Here is a 13,862-nt window from a genome sequence, read left to right as displayed (position 1 = left end):
TCACATCTGGCCAAGTCTGATGTGAATGATTGCCCTAAGACCCTGCACAATGTTTTCCAAGGGCCCATGTGCATGAAAATGAGTTACTTCACTGATATTTTTTGGTTTTCAATGTACATACATGTCCAACCCCCAGAGAAGTGAAGTCCTGATTTTACTCAGTGTTTCCTAACTTAAGCCTGATCTTTCCAGCAGACCGGATGCAAAACCAAATACCTCCATGCTGAAAGAGATTTCAAATCACACTTTCTGTGGACAATTGCAGTAATGGTTTCCTTGGACTTAGCCTGAAATAGAAGTAACATCCCCAACGTGTAGGGATACACGAGTCCCTGAGTTTGTACGAGACCCTAGACAAATGAAGCCCCAGACATGTAGATTAATGTGATCAATAATGACCAATTTTCAAGTTAGACCAGCAGAAAACCCATAAACACAGTGAAGAAACTCCCCTCTTCTAATATTTTAGAGCAAGAACTAGCCACCAACGGTGATTGACAGCATGACTCCAAACCTACTGAGTTATTGTAAATTGAACAGAAGTTCCACGTCTGTCATTTCTACAGCTGCAACCTCTGACCTCCAGGTCAGAGAAGAGGCTCTCGTGTGGCAGGCCTGGGATCACGAGGAGCACTGCCTTGGACCCCGAGAACCCCCATTTGTTTCCAAAATGCTGTTCTCTTTACAATAAAAATGACCACACCCTGCTGGATGCATAGTCAATCTTGAACAGCGAGGGCTACAGATCACATCTTGTATCCGAGAGAGAAACTCACCGCCTCTTGTGTCTATTGTTTTTCTGCCACATTTCAAAGGCCTTCGCGTGGTGGTCGGACTTAATGGTGGAGCACGCAGAGACGTTCCTGTCCCTCTTTGCGGTGGACATGGATGCAGCATTAGAAGTGCAACCCCCAGATACATGGGACAGTTTTCCGCTGTTTCAACTACTGAACGATTTTCTCCGAACCGAATGTATGTATCATCTTGGACTGTTTGACTTTCTGGAGTAGTGAGCAGACAAACAGATTGCTAAGACATCTTTACCCCAATGAGAACATGGGTTGGATGGAGAGCTTCATGGTGCTCCCGTGACCTAAACACACATGCACACATCTCGCAGCTCAGGGACCTTCCCTTTCTTCCAGAAAGTGTCCTGTGGCAGAGAGGCCCTCTCTTAACTGCAAAGAAAAAACCCAAGAGCAGTGTGAGAAGAGGTGTCCATGCCTTGTGATTTGTTTGTCCTCGATCAAATGAATTAGCTTACCCTCTTCACCTTGGGCACTGTTTATCAGAAGATGCTTTCTCGGTCAGAAATGATTTCTGGTGCAATAGCACTGCAAGCAATTACAATGTGCCTTATGGAAATAATAGCTGTAAATTGATTTTCCTTGCCTAGAGAGGGTGATGGAGGAAGAGAGGGAGTAAAGAATGTTCTTTCTTCCTGGTAACTGAATGGGAGCTAGGTAAACATAAAAGATGGTGTGCATTAGCTGGGCATGGTGGTGCATGCCTGTAATCCCAGCAGCTCAGGAGGCTGAGGCAGGAGGATCTCCAGTTCAAAACCAGCCTCAGCAAAAGCGAGGTGCTAAGCAACTCAGTGAGACCCTGTCTCTAAATAAAATTCAAAATACGGCTGGGGATGTGGCTCAATAGTTGAGTGCCCCTGAGTTCAATCCCTGGTAAACCCCCCCGCAAAAAAAGATTGTATGCATTGCTATTATGTTGTTTCTTGAAGGAACATCATTGTTTTTCCTTAAATGACACAAAATGAGTAAAGTATTTTTGAATGTCGTTTCTCTTCCAAAGAGATTGAAGCAAGAACTTCTGTTCATGTTCTTTTTTTTTTTTTCCTCCTCTTTTATTTGGCAGGGGGGTGGGGGCTGGCAGGGACCAGTTCCTTAAAAGCAGGGTATTTAATATAGAATGCCATCATCTCTGTGTGTACACTGTACTTTGATAAAGCAACTGTGGGTTCTTACCAAGCTTTTGCTTCTCTGTTCTAGATAATTTGTGCAATGGAAAATTCCACAAACACCTGCAAGACCTGTTTGCCCCACTTGTTGTTAGATATGTGGATTTGATGGAGTCCTCAATTGCACAATCCATTCACAGGGGCTTTGAGCGGGAGTCATGGGAACCAGTCAAGTAAGGAAACCTCTTTTGATACCATCGGAGTTTGGGTGCAAATGGCTGGAGAGTCATCCAGAAATGGATTGATGGTGTCACATGACATTTTCATTGTTAGCCTGAATAGAAAGCAAGCACTCTATTTATTTCCTACCATGGTTCTCTTACCTTTCTTGCCCAAATGGGGTGGGGGGAAGAGGTTGAGAAATGTTTTATGAAGTGAAACCTTTGTTTTATTGCACAAAGTTTGATAAGGATGAAGTGATATAAACCTGGCGGTGATATTTGTACTGTGTATCTTCCTCAAATGGTGTTATCCCAAGCAATTAGTGTTTCCCAAAGCGTGTTCCATAGGGTTCTCAGAGGGTTAACAAACTTTTTCTATAAAAGTCCTGATGACTAATCCTGTAATTCCAGTGGCTCGGGAGGCTGAGGGGAAGGATCTCAAGTTCAAAGTTAGCCTCAGCAAATTAGTGAGGCCCTGAGCAACTCAGTGAGACCCTGTCTCTAAATAAAATATTACAAAGGGCTGGAGATGTGGCTCAGTGACTAAGCACCCCTGGGTTCAGTCCCTGGTACCAAAACAAACAAACAAAAAATGGCCAGATAATAAACATTTAGGCTTCTTGATTCACATGATCTGCAACACAACTACTCAACTTTGCTACTGTATCATGAAAACAGTTATAGATGACTGTGGCTATGTTCCGCTAAACTTTATATACCAACAGGGCATAGTTTGCTATTCCTGGGTTGGGCCCTTGAGACACACCTCAAAAAAGAACTCTACAGCCAGATGACTTCAGGAAACACTACCTACCCAACTCGTCCACCCATACCCTTATCCTGAACAGCCACAAAGCGGGCTAGTTTGCCAACTCTGAGATTCTAGTTACACAGAATCTTGCTCACCTCTGATTAACCCAGAGTTTCCTTAATGTAACTGACCACAGTCTGCATTTTAAAATGGATTTTTCTATCCTGCAGGAAAAAATCACAGGACATCCTGTGGGTTGAGTTTGTTCATGTTCACCACTGTCTAGCACATAGTAGGTCCCATTTGATTGTGTTTGGTAGAGTCTGTGTCACCTCCATTCCCCAGCCAAGAAGAGGGCTATGCCCCCAGGATGCCAGAGGCTCAGCCCCAGCCTTCCCTGTCTGTAAATAGAGACCCCTGTGTGGAGAGTTTGTGGTGTGGTTTGCAAAAGTCTAGTGAAGTCTGGTTCGGGCTTTTCCCTATCAAATTTTAGGTTTTGTTTTTGTTTCCTTTTACATCTTTGGGGCATAGCAATCCATATAGAACAAAGTGGGACTAGACTGTGTCCTAGTGACCTAAAGGAAGTCCAGATAAATATTCAAGAAGCTTGTCCTCAGTATGGAATCTTTGACCTGTTTTTAAGCGATTTCCTAAATTAAGATTCTCCCTCTAATATTCCACTGTATATGACTGACTGATTAAGCTTTCTCTGAGCCACAAGGAATGATTTCTAGCTTGCTCTACTGACAGCAAGTTAATAGGCAGTAACTCTTTATTTGCAAATGCCAAGACATTTAAATTTTAGCTTATCATCCTTAGGTTGATAATGGCCTCTTGACATGGCCCTGTTGCCTTTTTAACTCATGAGGATGAAACTGGATCCCTTGATGGTAAGGCATTAATGAGAGGCTTCTAATTTTTTTTCTTTTCTTTCTTTCTTTCTTTTTTTTTTTTTTTTGTGCCAGAGTTGAGCCCAGGGGTGCTTAACCACTGAGACACATCCCCAACCCCCTGCTTCTTCTTCTTCTTTTTTTTTTTTTTTTTTAGATAGAGTCTCACTAAGTTGCTCAGAGCCTTGCTAAGTTGCTGCAGCTGGCTTTGAACTTGAGATTCTCCTGCCTCAGCCTCCCAAGCCACTAGGATTACAGGCGTGCACCATTGTGCCCAACACTAATTTTGTTTTAATCACTCACTATAATCAATACAATTCTGCTTTGGAGAATAGCTGTGAAAATAAAATTAAAAATTTAAATGAGTAATATCCCCATTTTGAAAACAAAATGGTCTTGAAATAGCATGTACTTATTTGGGTTTAAATGTATAAATGCCAACAAACCTTGGAAGGAATGATCAGTACCCTTCACTGTTCCTTAAAAGGCTTAGATTTAGGACCTCATCGTCCAAGGCAAGCACTTGAACAAAACTCTAGTAATTTGTTTTCTCATCTGCAAAACCAATTTTTTAAGCAGTCCCTACCCAGGGTCTGAGAATTGTCGTGGAGCTCTGTGATAATGTCACCTAAGTCATTTTATAATCTGTTAAATTCTTCAAAAGCCAAACATATGACTGCTATTCCTTTGGAAGCATTAAATATTTTTAGTACTATCAGAAGTAAAGATAGAATTGAAATCGTTTTCACAATTGGAAGTCTTAGTCTGGGAATATTTTGTTGGGGATGTTTTTTACTGAGGAAAAGAACTGGAATTGGTGGATTGATGATTTAAAGATCTGAAGCTTCATAAAGGAATCAGAGTTGTGATTTTAATCACCTGGAAATTATGCAGATGCGCGTGTATATTTTAAGGAGTCTTTGCCGTCCAAAACTGTGCTGTTGGCGAGTGAGTGTGATTTCAGTTTGTTCAATTTGTGCTAAAATTGTACTAAACAGTACGTACCTTTCAGAGGATGTGGAGAGATTTCAAAGGGCCAACTAAAACACAGACTAAATTAAAATTATTTGAAACCAAACACGTTTTATTAGCTGATTTGTAAACAGAATGAGGAAGGTGTGGGACGGCTTTGTAGAATGGCAGAGGATGAAGGGTAAAAATGATTTTTTTGGAATCCTTTTCATCAAGCTCACCCAAAAAACAAGAAACTGACTTGGGTAAATTTAGATTTGCTCATTCCTTTCAGTTGGGGCTCCATGATCCTCCAATACACACACACACACACACACACACACACACCAGCCTATCTGTCAAACAATTGCTATCCTCAAATAGTTCTTATTCTTCTATTTTTCAGAAGTCATGGTTACAGGTAAAATGAGAAAGGCATTGTAAAAGCTATCTTCGAAATCACCAGTATTCAAAAACATTAAAGAAAAACAGCTCTCTGACCAGAAAATGCTACCAATGTGTTGAGTTTGCTAAAAAAACAGTGTTAAAAGTATTATTTTTCCTTCCAATTTCCTCATTTCAAAATAGGGCCCTATAAATGAAAAGGGAGATATAATTATCTGGGCTTAATGCAACCAATGTTATTTGATGGAAAGGGTAAAATGACTAAGTCCTGTGGTCATCTTCCCCTGAAAATCCAGCGGCTGTCTTTCCATCTCTGGGAGGAGAGAAAAGAGAGACTACATCTATTTTCATTGTGCCATATGCAGTCCTGGCTGGAATCTCTGCACATTGGTGGAAGCTGCCCCCGCAGAGCTTCTAACCACAGCTCAAGGGAGCCCTCTCTGGGGTGTCCATCAGGATGTGTCACAGGATCACCACCCACAGTTGGGCAGGTGGTTTGCACCCCTTCTGGCAGCCCACCAACAAGCAGGTGTACAGCATTTCCACAGCTCTTTGCTGTTGGCCCATTGCTGATCGGTCATATGGCCTTGAAGGTGGACGAAATCCCAGAAAGCACCTCATCCAAAGTCTGGCCAAGTCTAGCACCTGCCCCAACCCATCCCCAGTGCCTTTTCCTGACATGTGGTCACTCAGTCTCTCCTTGAACACTCCAAGCACAGGAATCCTTGGCTTCATAGTTATAATTTTAGGTTAGGATGGATTCAAATGGTAAATCTAAATGCTGCTTCATGATCTATGCACACAGTAAAGTTTGGGTTCCTCTTTTCTCAAAATGCACTTTTTTCCTTTCTGCCTGAGATATGCATATGAAAAATCTGAAACTTAATGTCCATTTCCAGATTGCTAATGATGTCAATATTTTCATCATAAGAAATATCAGACCAGAGACAATTTAGCAACGTGTAGGTGGCCTAGTGTCAAATTGACAAGGATCAGATTTGGCATGGGAACTCGTGTCACTAGATGACGTTGGGCCACCAAGATCCTCCCTCAGTTGATTTTGCTGAGACGCATGCAGTCCTTTATAAAACAAGCACAGAATAACCAAGCTCTTCCAATGTTCACATTCCTGCAAATGTACCTCTTCATATCTGTACACATCTACACATTAGATTGTCACGATCTCAGCCTGGTACAGTGGCACACGCCTGTAATCCCAGCAGCTTGGGAGGCTAAGGCAGGAGGATCATGAGTTCAAAGCCAGCCTCAGCAATAGTGAGGTCATCAGCAACTCAGTGAGACCCTGTCTCTAAATAAAATACAAAATAGGGCTGGGGGTGTGGCTCAGTGGTCTAGTGCCCCTAAGTTCAATCTCTAGTATCCCCCCCGCAAAAAAAAAAAAAAAAGATTGTCACTATCTCCTTAGCAGCTAGAGCAGGGATCTGGGATATAATCTATGCTCAGTGACTCCTCATGACTAATTGGCATACTGATGAAAGAAGTTACACAGGCTGAAGATTGTAAAGATAACAATAGGAAAGTGATGAGAATGGGAAAGAAGAAAAGATACATTCACCTGATTGCAGAGATTTCAATCTACTTGAGCCTGGGCAACATTCACACAAGAAGAATGACTAAATACTTACCAGTGTACAAATACCATAAGGAAGAATTGCGAGATCATAGATTAGAGGGAGCGAACTGTGAGACCATGAAGGTAATGGCTTGGAGATTAAAATTTCAAAAGGGATAGGGGTGTTGGGAAAAGAGCATGAAATAGAAACAGGGTAGGAAGCAGAGTTTGCAAAGGGAACGAGGAATGTTCCCTTTAGCCATCACAATATTGAAAGGAGGAGGGCTGGGGGTGTGGCTCAAGCGGTAGCGCGCTCGCCTGACATGCGCGAGGCGCTGGGTTCGAATCCTCAGCACCACATACAAATAAAATAAAGATGTTGTGTCCACCGAAAACTAAAAAATAACTAAATATTTTTAAAAAAAGAAAGAAAGAAAGGAGGAAACAAGCCTTGGAGACAGGCTTGAAAGGTTCCAAAATCCCATGAAGTTTGGAAATTAATTCTGTAGGCATTGCATCCTCAATTGGGGGCTTTATAATCCCCAAGCTGGTGAAAATTGGCATTTTACAGAGCATAGTAAAGTAGGTTAGTCTTTTCATATATTTAGCTTACCTTTTCTTGCCCATTCCCACAAAACCACCTTTTAGTCCCAAGTAGTGATGTTTAATGGACTTTCCCAAAAATGAGAAGTGAAAGGATAAATTTGTGAGACACCTGTTTCTTTTACATGCAATACATAAGCAGATAAACAGTATATCTGTGGTATTAAATTCCTGTGGAGAAGGAGGGGGTCATGAATGTCACTATGGACTCTTGAGAAGATATCAAAGGATGCCCATGCCCCCAAAGTAGGATTAAACCTAAGAACATTGAGAGAGTTTTGATGCCCAGTGCACCAAGACAAGACAAGATACACCGCATAGCCGGGCGCAGTGGCACAGGCCTGTGATCCCAGCGGCTCAGGAGGCTGAGGCAGGAGGATCACAAGTTCAAAGCCAGCCTCAGCAACTTAGTGAGGCCCCAAGCAACTCAGCAAGACCCTGTCTCTAAATAAAACATAAAAAGGGCTGAGGATGTGGTTGAGTGCCCCTGAGTTCAATTCCCGATGCCCCCCCCCCAAAAAAAAGATACACTGCATATATTCATGCAAAAAATGAATAAGAGTAGAACATGTTCTGTATCTAAAATATACCCCATCCATAAATCTGAAGCAGAAATCACAGACAGAAGACACACTGTGCCCCTCTGCAGGTAAATGTAGTCTTGCATAAAATTAATTCCAGTAAATAAGGAATGACTCCACCTCTGGTCCTTCCCATCAGTAGAAATGATTAGACACACACACAACTATAAACATTCATCCACGTGAGAGGGTAGATGAGAACTCTTTTAATCCAATGCTTCACAGATGGGAATGAAATGAAAGTTATCCTTTTTCATCAGGGTCCCCAAAATGAATGAATCTGATTTTTAAAAGATATTTATTTACTTGTAGATGAACATACAGTATCTTTATTTATTTTTATGTGGTGCTGAGGATTCAACCCAGTATGTCACACATACCAGGCAAGCACTTTACCACTGAGCTACAGCCTCAGCCCCAATGAATCTGATTTTTAACATGTATCCATTTTTAGAATCGCCGTTCACACATCTTGTACTATCCAGTGACATATAAGTTATGATTCTTAACAGAGAAGCATGACTAACTGGCTCTTAGATTATTGATAAAGGGCCCTCTTTAAACATAATAATTCATTACAACCACCAACAGCTCCAGGAGCCTGATCATCGGGACTGAGTGCAACTAGAACATTCTCCCCTTTCCCATGGATAATAGTGAAATATTATGCTTGCAATTCACCTCTTTGATTATTAATATGTTTTTAATACCCAAATGAAATATTAGTAACATTATTGATACACTCTATTATTTTGCTAAGGCAGAAATATCAAGCATATTATATCATTTTAAAAGTTGACCATTATGATATGTCCCTGAAGGAAATGTCTCTATATGAGCCCAGTGCAAGAGGGTAGCCAAACTGTCATATTTTACAAATATAATATGCTTTGATTAATATAAGTATTTTTTTTAATTTTCATGTGCAAAATGAAGCTCACTTCTAATTTGTGTACCCACCATCCGCTAATATGTTTAAATTAAGTTGCTTTTCTGCATACATTTGTATGTTATTCATTCCTAGCTACTTTTAATTTGCTCAGAATTGACATTTTAACTTTCCAGGCTGCCATCTCTAGGATCTCCTAATTCCTTGATCATTATTCAGTGTGTGTATCATTTAATGATCACATTTGCTTATATAGGCTTACACATGTCTCAGTGGAAATTGCTAACGGATTTGTTACATGGCAGTGTTTAAGACTGAGAACCACCAGGGACTGAATTCAAAGGCAAATTCCTGAGTTAAACAGAGACACACGGAGGGAAGAGTTCCATTTTTCTTCCTCTACTTAGTACTCATATTTAGCTCACCTTCTCTGGGCCATCCCCACAAATCCACCCTTTCTTTCCAAGTAGGGATGTTTAGTGGGCTTTCCCAAAAAGGAGAAGTATAAAAGATAAATCTGGGAGACACCTGTTCCTCTGACTCAAGGAGAGGATGCCAGGTTGGCAATTTTGCCTTCTAGAGTTTTCGTTCTACAGCCAGGGCTATGTCACCCTTGTGAAAGAGTAACTTGTTTCTGGAGGGTGTCAGGTGTCCAAACAATCTACAAGGGTCCAGAATTTCTGACTTAGAAAGAGGCTTACCCCACTGAGCAAGCCCCCAGAGGCAGCTCCAGCCCTCCAGGAGTCCTGTTAGTCAAACAGCTTCCCCGGGGCAGAGCTTCGTTGGCAAACCCTGCTCTTCTCCTGCAAGATCCAAAACAGAGAACCTCAATTCCTTTGCCAAAGTGCTGTCAACTCCACTTAAACAGGAAGGCTCCTCTCAGATGCGGAGCTGGGCTGGGCTCTACCGTGCCAGTGACTTTGGCTGGATAGCACACCCTTAAAATGCCACTCCTAGGCGTTCAGTGCCAGCTTTTGGAACAGTCCGTGACATGGACTCTCCAGAGAGAGGCAGTTGATTCAAGGTGAGGGTTTTGTTTTGTTTTATTTTCTCTCTTTACTCATAAAACCACCCATCCTTCTTCTATCACATTAGCAATCCATCTTTGTTGAAAAAAAAATGAGAAAAAGTTACATTTTTAATATTTGGAGCATTTCTTTAAAACTGGGGATTGAACCCAGTGGGGTTTAACCATTAAGCCCCATCCCTTGCCCTTTTTATATTATATTTTGAGACAGAGTCTCACTGAGTTCCTTTAGGGCCTTGCTAAGTTGCTGAAGCTGGCTTTGAACTTGCAATCCTCCTGCCACAGCCTCCCAAGCCATTGGGATGATAGGCATGTGCCATGGTGTCCAGCAATATTTTCTGCATTTTAAACTGATTTTAACTTTTTATAGAAAAAAAATGTGTAGCTTGATTAATTTTCACACAGTGAACACATCTATTTAACAATCACTCATGTAAAGAAATAAAGCATCCCCAGCCTCTCCGGTAATCCTGGTTCTTTCCCAGACATATCCCACATCCAAGTGCACCTACTATGTATGACATGAAGTCACATTTGAAATCACTTTTGGTCGAAGAATTTGATATGAGTCCTGCATTTGGGATTCTTTTTTTTTTTCCCCTAGGTGTCTATTTCTGTATACAAACATTTCTCCATTGTACTTTATCTTAGTTTGGGGAGGGCAGAAAGTTTGCATTTTAAGTATTCTATAAAATTACTCAGAGCTGATCCTTCTTGATACAATTTCTTCATCTTTGCCATCAACTCTGTCACCCCGTTGCACATACTTCCCAGCTTTAGAAATAGCAGTTGGAAAGAATTCAACTTCTGCATATCATCATTTTGTGTATGTTCAAGGGGATGAGCTTTCTATCCTGTCTTGTATCTAATACATGACCCGAAAAGTGTGTCTCTTTGGATAATACTTATAAATGAGACTAAGAAAGTTAATGTGCTCCATTGTTTCTGTTTTAAATTTATCATTTATTTTTTGATGGACACCTACTATTTATACATACATGTGAGGTAGGAGGTGATATTTTGATTCATGTGCACCTTGGGTAGTGATGAACTGGGTGGTTAGCATATCAATCCTTATAGATTTTGTTTCCTATGATGAGTACATTCAAATTCCTCTCCTCTAATTATTTTGAGATATTGAACACATTCTTATTAATTATGTTCACCCTACGTGAACACGAGAGCTTATTCCTCCTAGCAGACTCTAACACGACACCTGTCAATCAACCTCTCCCCTACCCCCTCCACCTGTTCCTCTGCCTTTGCTGTCCATTCTACCTAATTCACAGCAGCCCCAGCCTGGTCCGCCCACCATGCCAAGAATTAATTCCATGAACTTCAAGTTCTTAGTATGAGGCAAGTTCTCTTCTGGACTCTTTTGACAATGGATTTGGAAACAGAAGGCCCCTCACGAAGACATTGAAACAATGTGATCATTGTTCATGGGCCCTCGAGGGCCCGCCCTTCTGAGCCACTCCCTGTTGATTTTTTTCTGTTTGTTTCTTCATTAACGTGCGTCATTTCTCTCTGCATCCCGAGCCACATCCCAGCTGCCGTCCGTAAGCTGCTTCCTGAAGTGTGTCGCTTGAGTTCTTACTGTTGTCTTGCTGTGGACTTAGCCGATTTATTTACAACAGTCATTGTGCTTCTGCCACATCTGCATTGTCACTGTGATGGTATTTTTTTCTTTCTGTCTGTTTCTTCCACAGGAGTTTAACCAGTAACCTACCCAATGTGAACCTACCCAATGTGAACCTTCCCAAAGTACCAAATCTACCAGTTAACATCCCTCTAGGCATCCCTCAAATGCCTACTTTTTCGGCACCGTCATGGATGGCTGCTATATATGATGCTGAGTGTGTATTCAGTTCACATTAGATCTAATTTAAATTTAAGTGATCTTGGCATGGATATGTATTGTTTATTTCTATACATCCTATATAACAGAGATGGAGATGGATAATTAGACATATTTTGCTGATCATGCAGAGACAATATTGTTTATTTCTGGCATACATCATGTTTGTAAGACGTTTGCTATATATACAGCACTAACAATTTGTCTTACGCCCACTGAACACTTGAGGACTATGTTTCACTTCCTGAATTCTTTTGTGAAAGGATTTTACCCCCCTTTTTTTCATGCAGGTGACATGATTCTGGGGAGTTAGTCACCCAAAAATAGTCCAGGAAACCTATTGGACAGGCTGGCCAGTCATTTCTTGCCTGATCCCAGTCTCAAAAGGGAAGCATACTTCCCTAGAAGCTGAGTTTTGATTTTTTTAAAATAATAATTATGAGTCCCAGAGACTGTTTAAGCCACAAAGCATATTTCCGGTGTCAGCAAATGGCAGAATGTAGTAACAGTTTCTGCAGGACTAAATGAAAATTTCTGAATGGATCAAGCCCTAGTAATGTCAATACTATGTAAAGATACATTCCTAGGTCAAGTTACAGTAAGGATCTTTTGAGATCTAGGTAGCAAGAAGTTCTCTAAATTTGAAAAAGCAAGATTCAGACCAGGCAATATTAAATTTGGGGTAGCCACGTCATCTGTGGTCTGAGACGTAGGGTCGTCCTTCATCTCTGCTAATATCAGGGCTGGATGAGGTGAGTTTTCTTGGTGCCTGGATTACTTCCTCAAGTCCAGTGGTTCATGGGAGTAAGCATTGAGTAGCCATTTCTTCTAGCTGAGGAAAGGAATCCTCTCCCCTTTTTCCTTAGCAAGAAGATCCGGCACCCCTAAATTCTACCTCAGGGAAATTAAATTAGAACCACGTGCATGATTTAATAAGTGAAATAAGGTTTAGCAATTCTATACCCTCCTTTGATCCTTTTCTTCGACCACAGCTAATTATAGGCCAGATAAGCTTTTTCTTGAAAGAATAAATTGGCACGTTTTCAAAGGAAAGTGTTATTATCAAAGGAATAAAAAAAAATGATCTGAAACTGGCAGTGATGTTTTGAAATCTCGAAATCACGTTCGTCAGGACGGCTGTCAGCTTTTTTTTAATGTTCTTAGACTCCAGGTAGAGAACAGGGCATTAAAAGGGCTTCTTGCTTGGCTTCTCCAAAGCTACCTCACATTTTTAAAAACCTCTAATTGCTCTCAAGTTCACAATGAAATCATATGTTCAACAAATTAAAGCCTCCCCCCCCCCAAAAAAAGGTATTTCTCAGGAAAAAAAATCATCTAAGAAAAACATATCATATTCATGCTAAGATGACTCTATTAAAAGTTAGATTAGGTAGCATCTGTTTAAAATTTAAAAGTAAATATCTTAGAGCTTCTCTTACCTTCTTCTCTGCATGCTCTGTGACACTGTTTTTGAAAAGATATGAATCAAGACATTGTAATAAAGCAGATAATGGTCTCCATTCAATTAATTAAGGCATGAGTGGGAACACATTTTGGTAACTGCTTAGCAATCAAAATAATCTTGGTGCTATTGCCTTAACATTAGCAGTTTATCTTAAAAATAAAAAGAAAATATTCTTTTCCTCATGTCAAAACTTAATAATAAGCTCTTCAAAGAAAAAAAAAAACCCTAAGAGAATTTTCTGAAACTCTGAAACCAGATGGGTGTCAAAATGTTGTTGTAATAAATACCAATTATTGCATTCATATGTACTTAATGATTTAAAACATAAACCATGCAGTTCCAAAACGGGGCTTAGACTAGACAAAGTTGGGGTTTCTTTTTTTCCCAGGCCTAGGATGGGACAGGGGGGAAAGGCTGAACTTCCGCAGAGAGACAAAAGCATCTCTTCTGCACGATGCTTACAGTAGTATCTGAGAAGGAGGCATGGATTCTCTATCACCCACCAGGAAATGCCTGATTCCATATCTTTTCATGATTCCAATTTCCTCCTTTTGCCACCTTTCATTTTAAGGACGTGTTTCCATGTTACCTGCTCCTACGTGTCAGATAGCATCTACGTACTGACCTCAGACTGGTCTGTCCTGGAAACATTACCCTGTCGGTCCAGGCCGTAGGCTCCCTCCTGGCATGTTGGGAGTTTGCCCCGCCCCCCCACCCCCGCAGTAGCTGTGTATGC

General features: G+C 40.9%; 1 protein-coding gene across 1 annotated transcript in view; it reads left to right on the top strand.

Annotated features, from left to right (window-relative positions):
• Nucleotides 1-13,862, top strand: part of Cadps (calcium dependent secretion activator) — a 468,098-nt gene that overhangs the window by 363,762 nt on the left and 90,474 nt on the right. The window contains 3 exon segments of the mRNA XM_048801213.1: nucleotides 816-972; nucleotides 2,004-2,145; nucleotides 11,513-11,659. Coding sequence (XP_048657170.1) covers nucleotides 816-972; nucleotides 2,004-2,145; nucleotides 11,513-11,659 — 446 coding nt within the window.

The sequence above is a fragment of the Marmota marmota genome, unplaced genomic scaffold, assembly GCF_001458135.2.
Source record: "Marmota marmota marmota unplaced genomic scaffold, marMar, whole genome shotgun sequence".
Taxonomy (NCBI): Eukaryota; Metazoa; Chordata; class Mammalia; order Rodentia; family Sciuridae; genus Marmota; species Marmota marmota.
This window is presented reverse-complemented; position numbering and strand designations above follow the sequence as displayed.